General features: G+C 42.1%; 1 protein-coding gene across 1 annotated transcript in view; it reads left to right on the plus strand.

The window, feature by feature from the left end:
- The first annotated feature begins 730 nt into the window (after nt 1–730).
- The window catches only part of LOC109866290 (patched domain-containing protein 1), a 38,732-nt gene continuing 12,800 nt past the window's right edge, over nt 731–26,662 (plus strand). The window contains exons 1-2 of the mRNA XM_031800997.1: nt 731–1,555; nt 3,988–4,468. Coding sequence (XP_031656857.1) covers nt 956–1,555; nt 3,988–4,468 — 1,081 coding nt within the window. The 5' untranslated portion in view covers nt 731–955. The remainder of the gene's footprint in view (nt 1,556–3,987; nt 4,469–26,662) is intronic.

Below are 26,662 nucleotides of genomic sequence, written 5' to 3' on the forward strand. Positions count from 1 at the left end.
GACTGTCGCTGTCCACGCTGTCCTGGTGCTGAAAATAGGAATTCCGATTATGTCGCTGAATCGCCTCAATAGTGCTGAATTGCTTGTTTGTTTATTTACTGCCAAATGAATCCCAACAGATAAAAAGTGAGCAATAGGTAGCCTGCTGTAACCCGATGGTATCATTGACAGTATTGTTCCAGATTGTGTGGCAGGTGTAAACAAGTGTTGTACTGAGAGGCAATCCAGCGTTGTCTTTACTTTACTTTGCTCCTATAAATCGCTCTGGATAAGAGCGTCTGCTAAATGACTAAAATGTAAATATAAACTTCCTGAGGTGAAAAAATAACTTCCTCAGCAAACTCCCCATGACTTTGAAAGGCTTTGAAGGACATGCTGTCTCCCCCTCTCACGAGGATAATTCATTAGCTAGTATTAAATATGAGCAAGACTATGTGATTGATCAAATACACCCATGTATAAAATACACCTAGCATAGCCTAGGCTACTAGCTATTTAGCGTTAAGCGCAACAGCATGGTTCTCATTCATGGGGTATTGGGAGTGATTTCAGGAAGTGCATGTGGCCATTGTGCCACCAGTGAATATTTCACGACTCTTATGGCTATTGCGCGTGTTCCTAAAATAACCCACCATCAGCATTTCTCCGTCTTCCCCCTTCAACCAGCACATGGTTACAGTCAAGTAGGCGGCACCAATAGTATAGTTAGAACTAGGTATGCAAGCACATCAGACAGCCGCAGGTTGCTGCTATTGCAGCAGGAGCAATAGGACTAGTCACGGATCTGAGGTTAATAAGTGGGAGGAATGGCTTGAGATTAAACAACAACAACAAAAAGCAACGAGAGATGAGCAATATCTGACAGTCTTGTTGGAAATTGCTGCAGTGCTCTTTTCCCAGGTGTAGTGTATTATCATACAGATGAACTAAACTGGGCAACGGAGTCTCATGTCACATGTGCTTCATAGGAAGAAACGGGGCATCTGCAAGCTGGATCTGGAGGAGGATGCTGCGGCAAATGATACACAGAGGGCTCAAAGCTTCTTTCTACTGGCTGGGCTTATTTGTTAGTAGGCATCCGGTTTTTTTCCTCACCGTTCCCGCAGTCTTAACCATCATTTTCGGATCTACAGTCCTGAGCAGATTCAAGCCCGAAACGGACCTCGAGATACTGGTTGCCCCGACCCACAGCTTTGCTAAAGTAGAGCGGAGTCTTGCGAACAGCCTTTTCCCCATCGACCAGTCTAAAAACAAGCTGTATTCCGACCTGCACACCCCCGGCAGATATGGCAGACTGATTCTACTGGCCAAGTCTGGGGGAAATATATTGGAGCTAGCCGACCAGGTCCTGCAGGTTCACAAGCAGGTGTTGGATTTGAGTGTTAATTACAAGGGATTCAATTACACTTTCGCTCATCTCTGTGTCCTGAGCCATCAGGATAAGCGATGCATCTTGGATGATATAATTACGATATTCGAAGATATCCGTTTAGCTATTCTGTCGAATTATACTTTCTCGAAGGTGCCCGTGAGCTATCCAAATACAACCTTAAAGGTAAGAAGGCGAGAATTATGTTTTATTATAGTAAAATGATAGGCTACAATGTTTGTTTGGCCGCAAGCATCAATTACCGATTTGAGTGTCAGAGAACGTGACTGACACGCTGTGTTATTAAAAAAACGAACGAATTACTTGGATTAGCAGTGGGACAATGTTTCTGTAATGAGACCATAACCCACTGTCTGAAACCTGCAATAATTTCTCAATGAACGCAATAGTTGTATTCACTAAGCCTATTATGTAGGTTACTGATGTCTTCATATCAGGCAGTCAAGGCAAGGAAACACTCAGAATAGATTGATTGAATTGCCGGTGTGTAGGCTAATTGTTAGCTGCAGGTTGTGAATTGGCGGCACAGCCCTGCACTGCTCCAGTATACAGGGAATATCCCCCTTCCTATTCTGATGCAGTGTCTCCTGCACATATATAATGACATAGCTGATAGACTAGTAAGGGCCTGCATCCCGTCTTCCCCTTTAAAATATTGTTATGCCTCCTAAGTGTATGCTGTGATTGCAGCCCTCTGCAGATGTATTGCTAGGCTGCTAGGCTACCTATGCCCATGTCATTTTAAACAGCAGGTTATAAATGAGGTTTATATATAAATCAGCTGTTACACAGTTACAACAGGTAGCCTAATTTTACAACAGGTGACCAGATCTGTTGCTAGTAACATGGCACAGTGAGCCCATTAGATTAATGAGTGTAGATAGAGCCTTAGGTAATAATCTACCTTGAGTGAGACTATTATGCTGGGTAACATGAGTAGCCTAGTCACAGAGTGGAAAACTGTACTGTACAAAATAATGCCTTTGCTACACAGAGCATCTTAAATTGCAAGGCACATGTCTAGCTACTGTGTCTCCTCCAATATGAGCATTTCTAGTGTGAGCTAGCTAATTCTCCTGCACCAGGCCTAGCTGTGTAATGCACTTGGGCCTGCACTGTTAATTCATACTGGGCTGTCCCTAAATCACTTCTAGACAGCACATCCTACTACCGTTCATTCCTCTGCATCCAAGGCCACGGTCTCCACGCATTACTATTGCAGCTAGTTGCCTGTTTCCCCATATGTCTCTGGCCCTTGTCCTCCCGTTGCCACCAACCCCTTTCACCTCATCTGGGTAAAAGGCTTCCGTTTTAAGGTTGGAATATACTGACCATATACTGACCTTCTTTTCCACCCCTCTGTGGCAGATACTTCCATGCGTTGTCTGGTTATCGTCTGCATCATTGATACTCCCCGTCTGTCTGAGCTGAATGTCTTGACACATTTGTTGCTCTTCATTCAGTGCTGTGATGTCAGCTGGGGGCTTTATTCATGTGCTTACTAGTCTGATGCTAAACCAAGCCATGGCACTGCACTATGAACGTTTACATCTCTGGTTGGTATGTCAGACTTTCATGTCGTCTGCTTGTTAGAGGAGTCTTTGTGGTGTGGGGTTGGCTATAAATGTTCAGGTCCACTGTTTTGAGAAGTTCTTACTGATTTCTCCATCTACATGATCATGATAGGGAATGAATGGCAATAATAACAGGAAATTCCCTGTTCTGCTGACAGTGCAAGTGGTATTTAATTACAATACCCCATGGAATCATTCATTTTCCAACGTTAGAGTTGTACAATCGACATCAAGTATTGTATTGAAGAGATCCAGGATTGTCTGTACAGTACAGTAGGCTGCAGATTACAAATAGTGATCAAATCAGACCAGCTAGGGCCCTTGTCCGAAATGAACAAACAATGCTCTATTAAATTTGCATAATTCCACAATTGGCTGACAAGTTAACTGTTCCCCCACTTGTCTAGGAGATCCATCTTCTCTGGAGGACAGTTAAGTGGTGTCCTGTATTTCATCTCCACATATCAGTCACCTTCTGGGGGAATGAATATCACGGCATCCCTATACTAGCGGCGTGCTGAACTGATAGGACAAAATATGCCTTTCTAAAAACAACTCGGCAGCCAGTGATTGGTTTAACGTATGTCTTATTCAACCGTGTTTTAGGAATCATACAGTACAGTGCATGTGCTCTGATTCTGTAGTAGCTGTACTAACCAGACTTTTTCAGGCATGATTCCCAGATACACAATTTACTATAGTATAAATGATGGGAATAGTTTATCATAGTGCAATTTTACTATTGCTTAGTAAATATGATATTACACATTATTTATTTTACCGTAAAATGTATTCAATGTGTCATCTCTCCTGCAGGGAATTCATGCATTATGTAATGGTTGATTGATGGGTCACAGTGTTTAAATCATTCACAAGATAATCATAATCCAAAATCATAACCGACTGTTGTTATTTCAGGTAACAGAAACCAAACAGCGTATCACCAGCTATGCTCTGTAGGGACTTGAGATTCATCTGTCAGTGTGTCTGATAGTATCCTGTCTGCTGTGCTCCATATCCCAGGACGGTCGTGTCTCTTTCATCGGCCACCAGCTGGGTGGAGTGGCCTTCTCGCCCAACAGCCGAGACCAGCAGGTGAAGTTTGCCCGTGCCGTCCAGATCACCTACTACCTCCGCAATCATGGCCCCGTGGTTCAGGACGTCATCGCAGAGAAGTGGGAGAACGCCTTCTGCGCCCTCATCACGCGCCTGTCCACGCTCAGCGAGGACCTGCACATCCAGTCTCTCACCTCCTTCAGCCTGTGGAGGGACTTCCACCAGACGGGAGTACTGGCTAAAGGGGAGGTGTTGGTCAGCATGGTGCTCCTCCTGCTGGCAGCCACCATCTCCAGCTCCATGAGGGACTGCCTGAGGGGGAAGCCCTTCCTGGGTCTACTGGGTGTGCTCACAATAGCCATCGCCAACGTGACTGCAGCTGGCATCTTCTTCATCTCCGACGGGAAGTTTAACTCCACGCTGCTGGGGATCCCCTTCTTTTCCATGGGTGAGTCTGGAGCTGCTTAGTCTTATCAGGGGCAGCCATGTTGCTGATTGGGGAAAAGATTAGGGTAATTGGCTGCTGAGGGCTTCCTCAAAGAGGGCCACCCCTTCCTCCACTGATTGTTTTCAGTTTGTTTTGGTGGGAGTGTGTTGAATTGTGTTTGTGTGTGTGTGTGTGTGTGTATGTGTATAAGTGTATGTGTGTGTATATGTGTGTGTGTTTGTGTGTGCCTGTCCTGCATATATGTGAGTGTATCTAACATCAGTACAACAATGCTTGATATTTCCCAAATAATCATCAGATAAATGTTTTAATCAACTATGAAATCACAATTAAAATGCATTGTATTACGTACGTTACAAAGCACTACTGTACAGCATCTAATGGCTGCAATAAAAAAGCCTGACTATTTATTGTTTGTATGAAAACTTTGAACTGAGTTATGATAATCTTAACAATCACAAATTGCAGGCTACTTATAACATGTATATTATCTAAATCGATAAACTCTTTATGAAAGTGCCAGCATCTACAAACATCTCCGTCTTAATTGTCCCATTGTCTGTGGAGGGTAATACAAGTTTCCCGGCAGAGTTTTTACTCAAACCATTCTAAGCCACAGTATCACAAGGCGATCTCCTGTGTATATGTGGTTTTCTGCCATATGCAGTAACCTATTTTCCCAGTCTGAAAGGTTCAGAAGTCAGTCAATCCCTGGAGACTAAACTACTCTGACGTAAATAAAGTTTAAGTAAGAAGCAGGAACAGGAGGCAGAGGCATCTGGGTGACCTGCAGGTTGTGTCTCACCAGGGAAGAACTTAATTAAAGAGGCAATCTGCAGTTGCTACAGCCATTTTTTGTAATTATAAATGAATGATATGTCCCCATTTATTCATGAAGAAAATAACTTATTCATGTCTCATGAGCTTAGTTCACCTGTTGTACCCCATCAGAACTCAAAATATAAGCTTGTTTTACTCCAATGTTAGTTAACAATGTAAATTTAAACAAACACTATGCAGCTTTAAAACATGATTAAAACTAATGTTGATATCGTGGATGGTCAGTCCTTGCATCCATATTTCAGTCTATGAATTTGAGAGTAGTTACATTTCTCCAGCCCCATCCCTCAGCTTTTACGGAAACAGAGAGCGCTTTGTTATTGTTTCAACTGCTAATTGCTGCTTTAAATCACTAAATACACGTGACAGGTCCTCCGAGACTGAAGATTTCCACCACCCACCACCAGGGATGACACTGTAGTTTCTCACAAAGTAAACAAAGACTATACTTGACTCCATCCTTGTCCAACATTTGTTTTGTCGTTATCCTCGAAATGAATGCAACGTGATTATCGCCAGACTCAAAGTCCAAATGATATTTTAGTTATGTAATGTTAAATCATCTGACAAATCGTACATAACCAATCAACGATAGTCTTTTTGGACTGGGCCAACCCCCATGAGGGCAGTCGACTCTCACCACACGTCAGTGGACAACTGTAAGATGTCTTAACACAGTGCACCGTTTCATGTCTTTTACCAACTATGTCTACCTGGGATGTCATCTTAGTGAAGCCAATTACTGTATTGCTGAGCTTGTCAGTTCTCGTCTCCCTGGGTAGATAGTTGTTAACTGGAGGAAAAGAGGGAGGAGAGAGGGCTTTGTGCCAGGACTCATGAAACGTACATGTCACCACTGGCAGGGCACTGCCTGTTGTTCTCTCTGCACCAAATGAGCTGTGGACATTCACCTTACCTACTGTACTGTAACTCACACACTATTCACTTTGCTGTAAAATAAGTACTTACTTTCTGCAGTTCTTCTGAATCCTCTGTTTCACAACATGTGTTATTCTTTGTCCTAGAAAGATTTAGCTCGCACTACTAAAACATAAATCATTGTAAACAAATTGTTTTAAAGGACAAAATTAAAAAGTGTTGACGCTGTGTGTATGCTTAGCAGAATGGTTCTGCAGGCGGGCACGGTGGCCTTTGTGGGAGTCTTACTCCATTTCAAAGTAATTTCTCCTGTTTCGTGACTACTGAACACTACTCTTGAAGAACTGGTAAAAGCCTACACCTAGTACTTGTATCTAAACCATGCCTCCTAAATCTAGTCCACAGTCAGATCAATCACAGTGAATGCTCTACAGGAAGTCCTTTCTGATTTACAGAGTTTGCATTTTCCTGTCTGGAAAACATAATTCTGGAGGAATTGATTTTATTCCACAGGCTAAGACGAATAGTGACACTGGACACGGCTGGTTACAGGCTTCACACAATGTGGCGAACACTGGTCCTCTGAGACCCAGCCGGCCGGTGATGGACTGGAACGCTGATGACACGTTCATTAATATTATTGTCATGAGCGTAGGATGATGATGATTATGGATGTGACAATTTCTCAGCTATTATGATTATGGCCATAGTATCATGACACAAGGCGAGACCCAGATGCAGACAAAGGAGGCAGATGGTTGGAGTCTTACAATATTTTTTAATCAAATAAGTCAAGAGAAAGGTCATGGACAGGCAAAAGGGTCAATACCAGTTCAGAGTCCAAAAGGTACCGAAGGGCAGGCAGAATCAAGGTCAGGGCAGGATGATCAGGCAGGCGGGAAAGTAGTTCAGTCAGGCAAGGGTCAAAACCGGGAAGACTATCAAAAGAGAATAGCAAAAGGAGTACGGGAAAAACACGCTGGTTGACTTGACTAAACATACAAGACGAACTGGCACAGAGAGACAGGAAACAGGGATAAATACACTGGGGAAAATAAGCGACACCTGGAGGGGGTGGAGACAATCACAAGGACAGGTGAAACAGATCAGGGCGTGACAGATAGGGAATACAATCTTCTTTAGGGCTTGATTAGAACCTTTGAGTTGTACTCAGATTAGAGTCCAGGAACAGTCCTATCAGAGAGTGATTGAAGCAGATATGAGAAACATCCTGAGAGAACTCCACAGTGAATCAATGTCAGGATGAGGGGATGATGTTATTTTAGTGTATGTCAATGGAGACAGTTGTTCCATGTACAGTATACAGTATGGTCGAGTTAGAACCGTTTACATTTTCGAGTGGCGACACTGAAGATACATGTATATATTTTGTTGGCAAAAGCCTGTCCACCAGGACCAATGAGAATGGAGAAGGAAGTGGTGGGAAGTGAAACAACTGATGTGTTTGGTACCTAATGAGCACACTGAATAATAAGCATGAGTGGAAGTGGGATTTACAGAGAAGAGGGAATAAGTAAACACTGTAGTATAACTGGTTGAGGCTTGATTTTCATTTAGTAGTGTGTTGGTTATTATCATTCATGATCAAAAAGTCCATGGAAAGAGTGGATAATGTCGATACACCACCGAAGAAGAAACCACCACATTTACTCATTCCACATAACACATTGATTCCTAAGAGCAGTCCAAGCAATATGATAATGTAGGTTCACAGGCAGCTGTTGCACTTCTTGGGCCAATTTGTCACCACTGTTGTGTCACAGACAAGTCATCCGTATTCAGTGCTGTGCTGCTGCTGCCACCAACCTTGAGTCAATGGCCTCAGATAGGGTATGTGTGATACAGACAGACACTTGGTGGGTGTGGCACGCTACCAGAGACAGTCCAGATAGCGTATGTGTGATACAGACAGACACTTGGTGGGTGTGGCACGCTACCAGAGACAGTCCAGATAGGGTATGTGTGATACAGACAGACACTTGGTGGGTATGGCACGCTACCAGAGACAGTCCAGATAGGGTATGTGTAATACAGACAGACACTTGGTGGGTATGGCACGCTACCAGAGACAGTCCAGATAGGGTATGTGTGATACAGACAGACACTTGGTGGGTGTGGCACGCTACCAGAGACAGTCCAGATAGGGTATGTGTAATACAGACAGACACTTGGTGGGTATGGCACGCTACCAGAGACAGTCCAGATAGGGTATTTGTAATACAGACAGACACTTGGTGGGTATGGCACGCTACCAGAGACAGTCCAGATAGGGTATGTGTGATACAGACAGACACTTGGTGGGTGTGGCACGCTACCAGAGACAGTCCAGATAACTCCTCCTCATTACGTCAGCTCATTGATCCAACTCATTACTGTTATTGGCCTTAGACTGGGGAGGAATGTGTGCTATATGCACACACATATGGATGCACGTAGACCCATTGCCTCCAGGGCGCTCCAGCCGGTGACGCCTCCACATATGATTTAATAAAATCATCAATGATAACACAACTGAAGCTTAAAAGCTTATTTCCATTGTGGTCCAATATATTTTGTTCAAAACATACACTTTCCGATCCAATAAATTGACATATTTCGGAGAGTAAGAGTGAGAGAGCATTTCTGTGGGTTGTCACACATGCACACATGCTCACACATACACTGGCACTAACACTCACGTATGCACTACTCACTCGAATATACACCATTACACTAGCAGGCAGCACCTGTCTTGTTTAGAATTGTAAACAGGACAGGGGCTGTGTGGTCATGGCAAACATGCTCAAGTTGCTCCGGGAAGGCATATGACAGTGTCCCCCGCAATCAGTGAGAGAGACCACACACAGACATGCTCTCTCACTCTTTCTCTCACAAACACAACCACACCCAGAGAGAGAGAGAGAGAGAGAGAAAGAGATTCACACAAATTAATGCACAGAGCAGAGCAGACCGAAAGATGTCAATTTATTGGATCGGAAAGTGTAAGTTTTGAACAAAATGTATTGATCTGCTCCTGCTCCAAGGAGAGAGAAAAATATTCAGGGAGACATTAAAGCCATTCTGATGTAGATACTTATCGCTAATGTCCTCAAGCATGACATATTACATGTCAAAAGGCTAGGGGTCCCTCTAGCGGAACAACTTCCGGTGAAGCTGGAGGATGCGCAATTCAAATAAATAATCATACAAATGGTGGATATTAAACATTTAGGTACATACAAGTGTCTTATATCAGTTGAATGTTCAAATTTGTGTTAATTGAACTGCACTGTCTGATTTACAGTAGGCTTTACAGCGAAAGCATGCCATGCAATTGTTTATTAAGGATGGCGCCCCACATCAAAATATTTTTCCACTGGCACAGGTTTCATAAATTCACAAATAGCGATTAAATATTCACTTACTTTTTGAAAATCTTCCTCTGATTTGTCATCCAAAGGGTCCCAGCTATAACATGTAGTGTCGTTTTGCTAGATAAAATTCCTTCTTTATATCCCAAAAAGTCTGTTTAGTTGGCGCCATTGATTTGAGTAATCCACTAGTTCAACACGAGAATGTACCCCTAAATTTTGTTTCAACAAGTCAAAATATGTTTCTATTTAATGCTTGGATACCCTAAAATGTAATTAAACTATAATATTGCATACTGAAACAAGTATGTTCAATAGGAAAGCGATATTAGCAGGTGCGCGTCCTCTTCGTCGCGCGCGCATACACACATTTCCAAGTCTGTATCCCTGTAGTAAAACTCATATTTCTTCCTCATTTTGGAAGAAACAAGCCTGAAACCTTGAACAAAGACTACTGACATCTGGTGGAAGCCATAGGAATTTCATACTGGGAGCTAGATTTAATGATTTCCCTATACGTTCTATTGGAAGACCTTGCTCTCAAAATAAACACAAATTTTGGTTGGTTTTTCTTTGGATTTTCTCCTACCATATCTATTGTGTTATAATCTCCTACATTATTTTAACATTTATACAAACTTCAGAGTGTTTTCCTCCCAATGGTACCAATTATATGCATATCTTGGCTTCTGGGCCTGAGCAACAGGCAGTTTACTTTGGGCACGTCAGTCAGGCGGAAATTGAGAAAAAATAGGCCCTAGCCTGAAGAAGTTTTTTTAAGCTAGCGACTATTTAATATCCCATTGCCGTGTTGGGCAGGACGTAGGGAGATTTCTTGACAATGCAGCAGCTAGTATGGCATTTCCATGTTCATCCAGGCAGAAAGAAGAACCACTCACCGTGCAAATCAAATGAAACTGTATTTGTCACATGTGCCGAATACATGTGTAGACCTTACCGTGAAATACTTACTTACAAGCCCTTAACCAATAGTTCAATACAGGTAGATGACGGGTAGATGACGCCTACTTTCCTCTATAGTCCATCGGTAAATAGCCCACCCAATTTACCTACCTCATCCGCATACTGTTTTTATTTATTTACTTTTCTTCTCTTTTGCACACCAATATCTCTACCTGCACATGACCATCTGATCATTTATCACTCCAGTGTTAATCTGCTAAATTGTAATTATTCGCCTACCTCCTCATGCCTTTTGCACACAATGTATATAGACTCTTTTTTTTCTTTTTTCTTTTTTTTCTACTGTGTTATTGACTTGTTTATTGTTTACTCCATGTGTAACTCTGTTGTCTGTTCACACTGCTATGCTTTATCTTGGCCAGGTCGCAGTTGTAAATGAGAACTTGTTCTCAACTAGCCTACCTGGTTAAATAAAGGTGTTCTCAACTAGCCTACCTGGTTAAATAAAGGTGTTCTCAACTAGCCTACCTGGTTAAATAAAGGTGTTCTCAACTAGCCTACCTGGTTAAATAAAGGTGAAATAAAATAAAATAAATATCGGAACTTTTGCCCATACTTGGGCCTATGTTTTGCCCAGATTCATTCTTGTCTTTGGTTTCATGCTTGTATAAAGACATAATGAACTCAGAGAGAGGATCATTTTGTCAAACATCTCTTTTCTGTATTTTCTTACCATTTACTCCAGATTACAGCAGTAAGAATTAGCTTGATGCTGTTTTAAGTGATCTGCCTTGTGGTAAATAAGCAGATGAGTATCGACTGGGGAGGAAGCCACTATAGATGAGAATCAATGTGGTGGTATGTTAGGGTAATCCATCTTTAATTGAACAATCAGCAGGAAATGTACTTTGACTTGACAGATGTGTTCCTGCCAGGGCTGTATTTCCTTCTATTGGCCTCCCAAGCCAGGTCGCTCCAGTTCATGATAAGAGCTAGAACAGCCACCATGTATTTATGTCTAGACGCCAATTTATACAATTATTGTCTAGACAAATACTGTGTAAAGGTGTAAGGTCTATAGTCTATTTAATCAGCAACAACAAAAATGATATAACTGTGAGAATGTTTCCAACAAGTCATCTTGAATCCCACAAGGGTTATTTTATCTTGCAGATATGTCTGAATAGCTCCTTTATGTGGTAACATTTCTGAAGTGGAATCATAAAGACTCTCCCCCAACTGCAGTCATGTATGACGTCTGAGCAAGCAAGTGTCAATAAAACCTTACAGCAAAACCGCATGCAATAAGTTGTTCTTGAATTTATGTGACGCAAACACTCTGTTATGCAGTACAGAGTAAACCGAAGTGTCCATAACTGGAGAAAGTGTTTTGAGTGTTTTGTAGCATTATCTTTTCGGTGTAATATTGGTCAATGTACCAACATTTTTACTCAAGAGTTTTAAATCAGGGTTGATGCTTGGCTGATATTGTCCCGGCTATTGACATGGTTATTGTAATGCCATTTTATGGGCTGATAGGCAATAGTTGGATGTTGAAGGTGCTTCTTTGTTTTTATTGTGAAATTGTCAGGTGGAAGCCACACATGCACGCACAAGCACACACTCTCTCACTCACACTCACTCACTCTTACAAATCAACTGTCTTTCTGGATTGGTGTATGACTGGAATCAAATGACTGAAATGAAATCCATTAGAAACCAATATACCTTGTGCTGCCTCAGGAATGTCATAACCCTGCACAACACTGAGATATGTTCTAACTGCACACAAACATACAGACTTGCAGAGTAAAGAGGATTTCTTCTCCTCCTTTGTATTTCTAATGCAGCCATCATGAACAGAAGGTTATAGCAATTCGTGCTAATTCGTTTTGTTCCAGGAAGATAAACCTTCAAAATGCAAATGAAAGCATTTGCTGTTCCAGGAATGTTTCCGGATCTGTCCCTGCCAACGGGACTCCTGCCAGTTTTACCGGAGTAACATACAGTTGAAGTCGGAAGTTTACATACACTTAAGTCATTAAAACTCGTTTTTCAACCACTCCACACATTTCTTGTTAACAAACTATAGTTTTGGCAAGTTGGTTAGGACATCTACTTCGTACAAGACACAAGTCATTTTTTCAACAATTGTTTACAGACAGATTATTTCACTTATAATTCACTGTATCACAATTCCAGTGGGTCAGAAGTTTACATACACTAAGTTGACTGTGCCTTTAAACAGCTTGGAAAATTCCTGAAAATAATGTCATGGTTTTAGAAGCTTCCTATTGAATAATGTACATCATTTGAGTCAGTTGGGGGTGTAGCAAGACCTCAGAAAAAAATTGTAGACCTCCACAAGTCTGGTTCATCCTTGGGAGCAATTTCCAAACGCCTGAAGGTACCACGTTCATCTGTACAAACAATAGTACGCAAGTATAACCACCATGGGACCACGCAGCCGTCATACCCCTCAGGAAGGAGACGCGGTCTGTCTCCTAGAGATTAATGTACTTTGGTGAAAACGCGCAAATCAATCACAGAACAATAGCAAAGGACCTTGTGAAGATGCTGGAGGAAACAGGTACAAAAGTATCTATATCCACAGTAAAACAAGTCCTATAACCTGAAAGGCCGCTCAGCAACTGCCACTGCTCCAAAACCGCTATAAAAAAGCCAGACTACGGTTTGCAACTGAACATGGGGATGAATATCGTATTTTTTGGAGAAATATCCTATGGTCTGATGAAACAAAAATAGAACTGTTTGGGCATAATGGACATCGTTACGTTTAGAGGAAAAAGCGGGTGGCTTGCAAGCCGAAGAACACCATCCCAACCATGAAGTACGGGTGTGGCAGTATCATGTTGTGGGGGTAGATGGCATCATGAGGAAGGACAATTATATGGATATATTGAAGCAACATCTCAAGACCTCAGTCAGAAAGTTAAAGCTTGGCAGCAAATGGGTCTTCGAAATGGACAATGACCCTGTCACGCCCTGACCTTAGAGGTTTTTATGTCTCTATTTTGGGTTTGGTCAGGGTGTGATTTGGGTGGGAATTCTATGTTCTATTTTCTAGGTTTTTGTATTTCTTTGTTTTGGCCGGGTATGGTTCTCAATCAGGGACAGCTGTCTATCGTTGTCTCTGATTGGGAACCATACTTAGGTAGCCCTTTTCCCTCCTTTCTGTGTGGGAAGTTGTCTTTGTTTGTGGCACATAGTCCTTAAGCTTCACGGTTGTTTTGTATTGTTTATTGTTTTGTCGGTGTCATTTCAAATAAAAGAAATATGTACACTCACCACACTGCGCTTTGGTCCAGTTCTTTCGACGGTTGTGACAAACCCCAAGCATACATCCAAAGTTGTGGCGAAATGGCTTAAGGACCACGAAGTCAAGGTATTGTAGTGGCCATCACATATTGCTGACCTCAATCCTATAGAGAATTTGTGAGCAGAACTGAAATATTTTGGGCGAGGCCTACAAACCTGAATCAGTTACACCAGCTCTGTCAGGAGGAATGGGCCAAAATTCACCCAACTTATTGTGGGAAGCTTGTGGAAGGCTACCCGAAATGTTTGACCCAAGTTTAACAATTTAAAGGCAATGCTACCAAATACTAATTGAGTGAATGTTAACTTCTGACCCACTGGGAATGTGATGAAAGAAATAAAAGCTGAAATGAATCAATCTCTCTACTATTATTCTGACATTTCACATTCTTAAAATAAAGTGATGATCCTAACTGACCTAAAACAGGGAATTATTACTAGGATTAAATGTCAGGAATTGTGAAAACTGAGATTAAATGTATTTGGCTAAGGTGTATATAAACTTCCGACTTCAACTGTAACTGGCCTTACCAGAGCGAACTTGCTATTGTGTGAGCTCACATTTGTAATAATAATGTATTACCCTTAATGAAATTGATTTAGAGTGATATGGATATGGGTCACAGAACTATGAAATGGGTTTGATCCATCCAGAGAAATAATGAATATATAATGTACCTATGTTTGACAGATACATGTAGATATGCATAGACATAGAACCAACCATTCTGTCCCATACAGTATTTCATGTTATAAAGCAGTTCTATTGATCTTACTGAGCCTGCTTCCTATGAACATAGAACTAATTAACTGATTACACTAACCTTTTTTCCATCCATAGTTTTTATGCGAGTAAAGTCATGTTGTGTATAAAAAAAATTAGGCTACAGATGGAATCATGTATGATTAACTTCACAGGGTGGTGAAAGTGCAAGGTGATGAACGTGATGCTGTCTTCCAATAAATGTTGAGGATCTTATTCTGGTGACATGGTGATTGTTGCTTGACTGCTGTTTGACAAATGAAAATATTCTCGCTCTTGTCCAGAGAACCGAACAAATCAACGCTATTGGACATTACTATAACGAATACCCCTCACATACATATACACATTGACTGGGATATTCTGTAATGATGTCAGTGATCACTGTGCAATTACTTGTGTTAGAAATACAAAAATTACCAAAGCCCGTTATATTTTTAAAAGACAGTTTAAACAGTATGATGAGCAAGTGTTCTTACATGATCTGTACCATAATAATGACAGAGTAAGTCTGATTCCTGATTCCTGACACTGCCTGGGACTATTTTACGTAAAATTTGTGTCGATTTGTAATAAGCATGCCCCTGTGAAGCCATGTAGAATCAGTGGAAGGGACAATCCCTGGTTTTCAGATAACTTGGCAGAATTAATTAGAAAGAGAAATATCTCTTGGGCTCAAGTTAGACATACAAATGCTCCTGTTGACTGGGCCTCCTTCAGAGTGCTAAGAAACAAATGCACAGGTTTGATCAGGAAGTCCCAATCAGATGACTATTTAAATGCAGTCACAGAGAACCTAAACAACCCTACCAAGTTCTGGAAGCTAATCAAATCAGTGTCAGGATCTAATGTCTCCTCTGGCCTTCCTGACCATTTAATGATGGATTCCAATGAAGTGAAGGATAAAGCCCATATTGTAGGCACTTCATATTGGCTGGTTCAGTTGTTGATAGTGGTGGGGCCCAGGCCTCTAATGTAAGCGCTGTTACAGTCAACTATGATATAGGCCCTCATGTGAAACATTTTAACTTTGAGCCTGTTTCTTATACTGAGGTCTATACAGCACTAAAGGCAATAAACACAAAAACATCTGCAGGTCCAGACAACCTTGACCCCTACCTCTTAAGAGTATTATTGGTATTATTTCTGAACCTGTGGTGGCTCACATTTTCAACTTGAGTCTCTTGACCAATTCCATACCCCTCCCACTGCTAAAGGGTGGAGATCCCTCAGATGCTAATAACTATTGTCCCATCTCTAAACTCCCTATCCTGGTCAGTCTATGAATCCCTAGTGAGCTCACAGTTAAAAAAAACGCCTTAATTGAAAAGAACATACTGAGCAGGGTTCAGTCTGGCTTTAGATCTGGGCACATCACCACAACTGCAGCTATGGCAGTGGCAAACGACATTTAAAGCACTCAATAAAAAGCAACATTGTGCTGCTCTGTTTGTGGATTTATCAAAGGCCTTTGAGTCAGTTGACCATGAATTGTTGCTAGCTAGACTCAGAAACATTGGTCTCAGTGAAGGGGCAGTAAATTGGTTTAGGAACTATCTTTCTGACAGAACACAATGTGTATATACTGACAATCCCAAGTCTAGCTTTCTTGAGATTAACAGAGGTGTGCCCCAGGGTTCCATTTTAGCTCCTGTGTTGTTCTCAATTTTTATTAATGATTTGGGAAATGGGATGCAACCAGCAAAGTAACATCTATATGCAGATGATACATTTATATATTCATGTGCTCCTTCTCTGGTTCAGGCTGTTGAAGAGCTCCAGACTGCTTTTCAGTCACTGCAGGCCTCCCTTTATGGTCTCAAACTGGTCTTGAATATACAAAAAACTAAATTCATGACCTTTACCAGACCTCGCACTCAGCCAGAGAAGGTTAGCATTGTCACATCTGGTGGCTTGTCCATTTAAAAAGGGTCATCCTACAAATACCTAGGTATTTGGTTGGATGACAAGTTGTACTTTAAAGTTCATTTGGATGATCTTGTGACGAAGCTTAAATTGAAAATTGGTTTTTATTTTCGGAATAAGGCTTGCTTTCCACTTATGGCTAGAAAGGAGCTTGTTCAGGCCACTTTTCTCTCTGTAATTGATTATGTTGACGTGTTGTATATGCATGCAACCGCCTTTGTCTTACAGAGAATGGACTCTGTTTATCATGCATCCTTGCGTTTTATTACAAATGCCTAGTCACTCACCCAGCATTGTACAATGTACCAAATGGTAGGTTGGACCTCACTTTATATGTGCAGAAAGATACATTGCTATGTGTTCATCTACAAAGCCCTTTTGGGTAAACTCCCTCTTTACCTCTGTAGTCTGGTCTCCTTCACCACCAGCAGTTACCATACCTGGTCTGCTAGGTGGTTGCTACTTCAAGTCCCCAGGACATTCACAGTATTAAGCAAGACTGCCTTCTCTTCTTGTTCCCCAGACACATGGAATAGTCTACAATCCATGCTTCATCTAGATATGTTAGTGCCACTGAATTAATTTCAAATATTGATGGGAAACTCTGTTATAGAGGAGTGTAAATGCTTTTGTTGGGCTGGATCATGTTGTTGTATGTTTTAATTCTGTAATGTGTTGATGGTTGCTGCCTTCTTGGCAAGGTCTCCCTTGAAAAAGAGACTCTGGGTCTCAATGGGCTTTTCCTGGTTAAATAAAGGTAAAATAAAACAAATAATCTCATCATGTGTAGACTAGACAACCCGCACAGCCTACTGGCAATGTATTTTTTTATTCAACCTTTATTTATACAGGGTTTTTCTCATTGAGATAACATTTCTTTTTCAAAAGAGACCTGGTCGGAGGATCACGTGACCCTTGAACGAGATGGCCGCATGAACTAAGAGCTCCGCACAAGTAGTTTCCAATTCCCAATCTTACCTCCACTCCAAGTTCAAACTCATTTAGCTTTAGTAAAAAAAAGGTCACGGCGGCTACAAAAGACGATACTAGGTGACATTTTTACCCGGACTCGAGTATTAGTGACGGAAAAAGCCTCCAAGAAGCAGCTAGCTTCAGAAAAAGCTAGCGCCATTAGCCAGGAGCAAGAGGACCCGCTCCCCCCCGAGGCCCAACGAATGCCAACCTCGCACTCTGTCGAAGACATCCTTTCTGAGTTGAGATCCCAACGTACAGAACTCAACACTAAATGAGATTCCATTCATTCTCAGCTCAGTGCGATAGGGGGGGGGGCAAGGTGACAATCCTGGAAAACGCTTTGCCTGACATCAACAACAAGATAACCATAAGCGCGGGGCGCCTGGACGAGGCAGAGGGGCGTATCTTATCCATGGAAAACTTATTGACAGATGCCATGGAAACAATAGCATATGCTAAAAAGAAAATAGAGCATCTGGAAGAGAAAACAGAGGACCTGGAAAACAGGGGGCGAGGGAATAATTGTTTTCTATTAAATCTGGGCGAAAAAGAAGAGGGAAACATGCCACTGATCCGCTACCTCACCGGGCATTGAGGCCCCCACCAGCAGCCAGACAACCACCGCGCCCAATCACCATACGTTTCCTGAGATTCACCGACAAGGAACGAGTCCAACAGGCGGCGAAAAACAACACCATCACAGTGGGAAACGCCAAACTCACTTTACACCAGGATCTGTCAGCTGGAATACGCCGAACTCCCTTTACACCAGGACCTGTCAGCTGGAATACGCCGAACTCCCTTTACACCAGGACCTGTCAGCTGGAATACGCCGAACTCCCTTTACACCAGGACCTGTCAGCTGGAATACGCCGAACTCCCTTTACACCAGGACCTGTCAGCTGGAATACGCCGAACTCCCTTTACACCAGGACCTGTCAGCTGGAATACGCCGAACTCCCTTTACACCAGGACCTGTCAGCTGGAATACGCCGAACTCCCTTTACACCAGGACCTGTCAGCTGGAATACGCCGAACTCCCTTTACACCAGGACCTGTCAGCTGGAATACGCCGAACTCCCTTTACACCAGGACCTGTCAGCTGGAATACGCCGAACTCCCTTTACACCAGGACCTGTCAGCTGAAATACGCCGAACTCCCTTTACACCAGGACCTGTCAGCTGGAATACGCCAAACTCCCTTTACACCAGGACCTGTCAGCTGGAATACGCCGAACTCCCTTTACACCAGGACCTGTCAGCTGGAATACGCCGAACTCCCTTTACACCAGGACCTGTCAGCTGGAATACGCCGAAAGCGCCGAGAGTTTGACGAGGTGAAGAAACACTCCATTGACCGAGGCATCTTCAGGGGATTCAAATACCCAAACGAGCTCAGGATTCTTCACCAAGGAGCCTTGTGACACTTCAAAACTCCCGAAGAGGCTAAACGTTTTTTGAAAGACAATCCTGGTCAATAAGACTAAATGCAATTCATGCTATTACTAAAGGAGGTAAGACAACATATAGCCGATATCCAAAGACCCACCCGCCCCGCTAAATGTCATTATAGCCGTCCAATTTATATTTATTTTCCTTTAGCTGAGAGGGATGGGCTCTATAGCCTAACCTAGGCCTACTAATGTTTCAGCCTACTTTTATTTCCCTGTTTTTCTTTTGTTGCTATTATTACTTTGGGTTCCCTATGTCCCCTGGGGGAGGTATATTTAGGCTGGGCTATTGATTTTATTTTCTCCCTCTTTTAGTGTGGTCTGGACGGTGGCTACGTTGTCATTTACTCAATGCGGGGCGGAGAGGAGAGGATGAGGCATTTCTTTGGTGGGGAGAGGGAGACGTTGTGCGTTGCTAACTGTTCCCATTTTTTTTTCTTTTTTTCGGAACACAGAATTAAGATTGAGCGGGGGTGTAATAGATCCAACGGGATGTGTCTAGTTGTTTGGGAACTCGGCTGGAGTGTTGTTATTTTATGTACACCATTTATTTTCCTTTTATGTGAACGCAGCTGTAACTATTATCCACTTTTACCCAGCGATGACTTGCACTAAAGTTCGATTACTGTTCGATGACGATGAATAGTACCTTAAATCTATTGACATGGAACTGCCATGGTCTAGGGCATGCAATAAAACGGAAAAAGATACTATGTGCCCTAAAAAAGGAAAAAGCAGACATCGCGCTATTACAAGAGACACACCTCTGTGATGCCGAACATGCCAAACTCCGCAGAGCTTGGGTGGGACAGGTGTATTTCTCATCTTTCAAATCAAACAGTAGAGGCACAGCCATACTTATCCATAAGAATGTTCCATTCATAATTGACAAAAACATATCTGATCCGGAGGGGAGATTTATTTTGATAACTGGGTCACTGTATGGTCAACCAATTACTATATTAAACATATACGCCCCTAACACAGATACTCCTGCTTTCATGTCAAAAATGATAACCCTGTTTAATGAGCATTGTGTTTCCTTTGGCATGGTGGCCGGAGATTTTAATTGTACCCTTAATCCAACCCTAGACAAATCATCTCAAGTCCCCACCACAAATCCTAGATCTGCAAAGATGTTGAACTCTCTTACTAAAGAGATGGGACTGATATCTGGAGAGAGACTAATAGCTCATCTATGGACTATACAAACTACTCTCATGCCCATAACACCTACTCCCGTATAGATTACATTTTTATCCAAAGAGTTTAATAAATTCAGCCACATGTACAATCGAACCCATAGCACTTTCAGATCACGACTTTGTCCACCTCCGCTTGGACCTCTGCAAAAACATCCCGAGGTCAAAGAGCTGGAAATTCAACACCTCCATGCTATCAAACGAAGCGTTCCATACATTGGTAACTACATGGATAGACAACTACACACAAGACAACAAAGATTATCCTGTTTCTCCGGCCACAATGTGGGACACTGCTAAAGCCACACTAAGAGGTCATCTAATTGCATATGCTTCCTCTAAGAAAAAAGCAATGGAAGCACACAGGCTAGATCTTCAGAGGGAGATGGAATGCTGTGAAAGAATACATAAATTATCCTCAGACAGCACCTCCTGGAGTCATCTTAAAGCAGCCAAAGCTAAACTGAATTTGGACTACACTCGGGAGATAAAAAAAGAAGGTTTTCTTTACTAAACAGAAATACCATGAGTATAGCAATAGGCCCAGTAGGTTGCTTGCTTACCAATTAAAAAAGGAGCGGTCAGAGGGTACAATCATGGCTATCCGAACAGCAGAGGACGAGGTCACATATGACCCAAAAAAGATCAATTTAATTTTTGATGATTTTTACTGCAAACTATATACCTCTGAGAGAAAACACACGGAGGCAGAACTCCACTCTTTCCTAGAGGGAATCTCGCTTCCTAAACTATCAGAGACAGACCAAGAAGATCTCAACTCCCCCTTCACTCCTGAGGAGATCCTGGAGGCAATTACCTCCATGCCACCTAATAAGTCCCCAGGCCCAGATGGATTCCCCAGAGAGTTCTACAAAGCTTTTTGGCCCCAGCTCAGCCCTATCTTCATGCCAATGCTAGAGGAGTTTTGCAAAAACTGAGTTCTCCCAGACTCAATGCACACACATGCATTACAGTGTTGCTCAAAAATGACAAGGACCCCCTATCCTGCTCGTCCTTCCGGCCCATAAGCTTGTTGGATTTCGACTACAAAATAATTACCCAATTGCTCGCCAAAAGACTAAACACTCTAAAAGCGGACCAAACTGGATTTATTAGAGACAGATACTCTTCTGATAACATTCGCCATCTTTTTGATATTAATGATCAAGGAAACGGACAGAAGACCCCTGTCCTGCTGGCTTCACTGGATGCTGAGAAGGCGTTTGACAGGATGGAGTGGAGCTTTCTGTTTTCAGTGTTAGAAAAGTTCAATATGGGCCCAAATTTTATTAAATGGATTAAATCACTATACTCTCATCCAAATGCCATGGTGGCTACTAATGGACTGAACTCTGACAGATTCCCTCTGGAACGGGGCACAAGACAAGGCTGCTCGCTGTCCCCCCTGCTCTACTTGTTGGGGGCGGATTCTCTGGCAGTGTTGATAAGGAGCAATCCAACTATTATGGGTGTCTCTGCAGGCGGCCTGCAGCACAAGATTTCGCTTTACGCGGATGATGTCTTGCTCTACATATCCAATCCTGAGAAATCCCTCCCATTTTAGACACAATTGCTCAGTATGGCAAGTTTTCAGGTTATAAGATCAATTTGAACAAATCCACTGTCTGCCCTCTCAATATTACACTCACCAGCTCTATGAAGACACTATGTCCTTTCCAATGGAAAACACAGGGGTTTCAATACCTCGGGATCTTCATAACACCAGATCTGAATAGCCTTTTCAAGGAAAATTATCTTCCACTCCTGGATCGAATCAAGAACAATCTCCAAACCTGGATCTCCCTCCCAATTACCTTAGTAGGAAGAATTAATGTCATCCGTATGAACGTCCTCCCTAGACTGAACTATTTATTTCAGATGCTCCCATGCTATCTCCCAGTTTCCTTCTTCAAAACAACTAACCAAAGCATCACCAAATTTATATGTGGCAATAAAAAACCTAGGATCAAGTTCTCCACTCTATCGAAACCTGAATCTAAGGGTGGTCTTGCCCTTCCTTCCCTTCAACTGTACTACTGGTCTGCCCAAATCCGCAACATGCTAACATGGATCACAAACAGACAAGAGTCAACATTGATTCAGATAGAAGCCCAATCCTGTGGTTCATTGCCCTTAAGCTAAATTATATTCATTAATAACTTTGGTGAAGTGGGCAACATAGCCAAAACCTTTGTGATTTACAGCACCCTACTAGCGTGGAGGGACTGTAAGAAATACCTGGGCATTTCCTCACAAATATGTTCTCACTCGCCTATAGTAGGCAACCCAGACTTGCCAAAAGCCCTGAGGGATGCCAACGTTAATCTTTGGCATACTCTAGGAATAAGGACCTTTTCAGACCTATTTCATCAGAAAACCACTATACTGAAATCCTTTCAAGAGCTCTGCAGTGAATTCAATGTGCCAAGATCCCTTAAAAAAAAATATCTTCAAATTAGACATGTCATTTCCTCATTTACTTCCAAGAGGAGGTTTAGAACTCAGTTGAATGAAGTTGAAACCCTTCTTGTCACAGCACAATCCATTAAAGGCAAAATATCTTATATCTATAGACTCCTTTCTGAGAAAGGAGGCTCCTCCTTTACTCCTTTGAAAATAATCTGGGAAAAGGACCTTGGTTGACTATCAGTGATGTCTCCTAACTGTAGAAGATGTACCTCTAAAAGTGGAACCTATATGCATGTATGGAGCTGAAAGTTGAAAGTCCGTGTTGCCCAGCAACAGCACCAAAACATCACTGCTCTAGAGGAGATATGCATGGAGAAATGGGCCAAATACCAGCAACAGTGTGTGAAAACCTTGTGAAGACTCACAGAAAACGTTTGACCTCTGTCATTGCCAACAAAGGGTATATAACAAAGTATCGAGATAAACTTTTGTTACTGACCAAATACTTATATTCCACCATAATTTGCAAATAAATTCATTAAAAATCCTACAATGTGATTTTCTGGATTTTTTTACTCATTTTGTCTGTCATAGTTGAAGTGTACCTATGATGAAAATTACAGGCCTCTCTCATCTTTTTAAGTGGGAGAACTTGCACAATTGGTGGATGACTAAATACTTTTTTGCCCCACTGTATATATATACACCAAAAAAAACATGTTTTTATTTGGTGTTTTTTTTTTAATTGTATTTTTATTATTATAATTATTATTACATATTTTAATTGTGTTTTTTTAAACCTGTTACATCTGTGAATGTGGAATGTGTTTTAACACAACATTAAACAAAACTATAGACACACATACAGTACAGGGGACAGTATTTATATCCTTCAAATTAATTCCTTTTATTTGTCCCGCATTTTAACTCTTTAACAGTAATTTATGATTTCCCAAGAATTCCTGAAGAATCAAACATTCAGTTCTATCTTCCCCATCCACACAGGGACACACTCCTAAAGACACATCACACTCCTGTTGGAAATATCAAGATTCACAGCTGAAACTGGAAGTTTACAGTAGAGCAAATTCTGCCACTTTTGGGTTTTTAGATGTGCACTCAACAATCACAATCAAAATAAAAGAGCCACAAAACAAACTAGTCTCTGATTCTGTTTGTACAGTATATCATACATCTGTAAAAGGAATTTGAAGATGATTGATGTTCCAAGTGCAGTGAAATCTTTATTTACCCAAGGTGGCTCTGTTAGTCAGCAGATTTGATTTATTTTACTAGGCAAGTCAGTTAAGAACAAATTATTATTTTCAATGACGGCCTAGGAACAGTGGGTTAACTGGTCTGGGAACAGTGGGTTAACTGGCCTAGGAACAGTGGGTTAACTGGCCTAGGAACAGTGGGTTAACTGGTCTAGGAACAGTGGGTTAACTGGTCTAGGAACAGTGGGTTAACTGGTCTAGGAATAGTGGGTTAACTGGTCTAGGAACAGTGGGTTAACTGGTCTAGGAACAGTGGGTTAACTGGTCTAGGAACAGTGGGTTAACTGGTCTATGAACAGTGGGTTAACTGGTCTAGGAACAGTGGGTTAACTGGTCTAGGAACAGTGGGTTAACTGGTCTATGAACAGTGGGTTAACTGGTCTAGGAACAGTGGGTTAACTGGTCTAGGAATAGTGGATTAACTGGTCTAGGAACAGTGGGTTAACTGGTCTAGGAATAGTGGGTTAACTGGTCTAGGAATAGTCGGTTAACTGGTCTAGGAACAGTGGGTTAACTGGTCTAGGAATAGTGGGTTAACTGGTCTAGGAACAGTGGGTTAACTGGCCTAGGAACAGTGGGTTAACTGGTCTGGGAACAGTGGGTTAACTGGTCTAGGAATAGTGGGTTAACTGGTCTAGGAACAGTGGGTTAACTGGCCTAGGAACAGTGGGTTAACTGGTCTGGGAACAGTGGGTTAACTGCCTTGTTCAGGGGCAGAACAACGGATTGTTACCTTGTCAGCTCGGGGATTTGATCTTGCAACCTTTCGGTTTTTATGTCTTTCATATGTTTTCCAACATGCTGCAGGTTTAAGGAGTAGCCTGATAGTTCCTCCGTGTGTGTGTTTGTGTGTTTCACATCCCTCCACTTCTGACTGTTAGTGGTGAGTTTCTCCAGATGGCTGGGCATTCCCTCTCCATGCCTCAGGGCAGGCAGTGGGTGGATGTGGATGTGCTGTACTGTGCTGCTGGCAACACGTGTGATGCCCATGTGTAGGCTAGCTAGGCTGCCGCTGTGTTTGTAGGTCTGTCTTCATGGCTTCCTTCTATCACTCATACAGTACTGTAGGCTTCACTCATTGCATCTGTAATCCACTGCAGAGGGATTAGCTCACCTACAGAGAGAACGAAGTCTGCTAACTAGGCCAGGGTTTGGAAAAAAGGCATATTCTGGAGTAGACTGGGAAATCTGTAGCCTAATGAAAGCCTAACGAAAGACATGTCTCAAAAGTCTAGCAAGGCCTAGTTTGTTGTTCTGAGGGAAATATAATGAAAAAAATAATATTATAAAGGAGGTTATTATCTAAACACCTAGTTTTATTAGAAATTTTGTCAAGATGTTACATTTGACATTAGTTTACTTCGATATTGGTAAGCTATACTCCGCAAAGACGCTTTCTCTATTACACACTACTCATCTGTCTTTTTATCGAGTTTGATACACACAAAAAAAATAATCCAATATTTGCTCTGTCACATTACCTGTGACAAATGTATGTGGTTTATAAATCCCTTTCCTCATCTGAGATTGATCTGTTTTCTGCCTGTGTGCCACTGAAATTTTAGAGCTGTAATTTAGTTTAATGACTCAGGCTCGGGGTTGCGGTCTCCCTACTTCCAATAAGGGTTTCAGTTCCTCAGTGTTGTGCCTGAAATGGTCCACCAGAGGCCTTTGACAAACTGTCCTCTTAAGCTCAATGGAACGTTGTACCTGGGAGCTGCGGTGGACATGAAGCACAACCTTTCATCTCACCGCCTGCCTCCTCTTGAGACACCGTTGGCCACTGCCTCATGGCATGCCGCGTCTGAGATCATTCCCCAGGTGTTGTCCTCCGTCCGTCAGGAACACAATTTACAGCATCATAAAACGTTTCCCTCCTCCTGAGAGAGTGCGGCAGGTGTGCCCCCCTAGCCTATTGCTCATGGCTGTCCTGTCGGTTACAATGTGTCTTGACTGTTTGGCTAAGGGTTGTCCGTCCGTATGGCGATAGGACAATCTTTAAGATGAGATTGTGAAGGATCAAGAGGCACTGGTTTTGTTTTATTGGCAGATTGATTTGAGTTGAAGCTATGCTAGGCCTTAACCTCAGCCCATTGTGTATGTGCTGCCAACAGTATGGATCTACAGCGCATGAAGGTTTATGGCTGGGAAGGCCAGTGGACTGCAAATGGAACATTCTGAGCATAACATTCTCTGTCTAGAGGAACGCTTTGAGCAGCCCTGTTTTCAGACCTCATGTTTGATTGAGGAGTTTGGATTCTTTCAGACATTGCATTTCAGACATTGTGTGCATATTGGATGTGAGAGTGTCTCCTCAACTGTTTGAGGTTGCTCTGCCTGAATGAGTATCACACTCGTGAATATGTTGTTTCTGAAAGTGCTCTCACCCCTTAATTTAAATTCTGTTCCATTCCCTGTTTTACATAGTGGTTTCTTGTTAAAGTAGCAGAATTCTTAAAAGTAGACCTCAAAGTAATCAAGGTGAAACTGTAATCTTCCAAGTGTGTATTCATTAAACAGTATTATATCAATACGATCAAGTTTTTGCCCAGAGGCAAAGATTGATTGAACATATTCCCCAAACTACAGTCTTGTTCTTCACTTGTTTCATAACTCTACCTATACAGAATGATTAGATCAAAGAAAGAGCTATGCCCATGTGCTCAATTATATAATTATATATTATCTTTCGAGTTACCAGCTTCCATAGCCTTGCATTCTCTGTCTCAAACAGTAAAGACAGTTAACACCATACCTCAGAGAGATCAAGCATCTTCATTACTGGGGGGGGGGGGATCTCCTTCCCTCCCCCTCCTCTCTCCCTGATGCTTCCCCCCC

This window comes from Oncorhynchus kisutch, linkage group LG21, assembly GCF_002021735.2.
Source record: "Oncorhynchus kisutch isolate 150728-3 linkage group LG21, Okis_V2, whole genome shotgun sequence".
Lineage (NCBI taxonomy): Eukaryota > Metazoa > Chordata > Actinopteri > Salmoniformes > Salmonidae > Oncorhynchus > Oncorhynchus kisutch.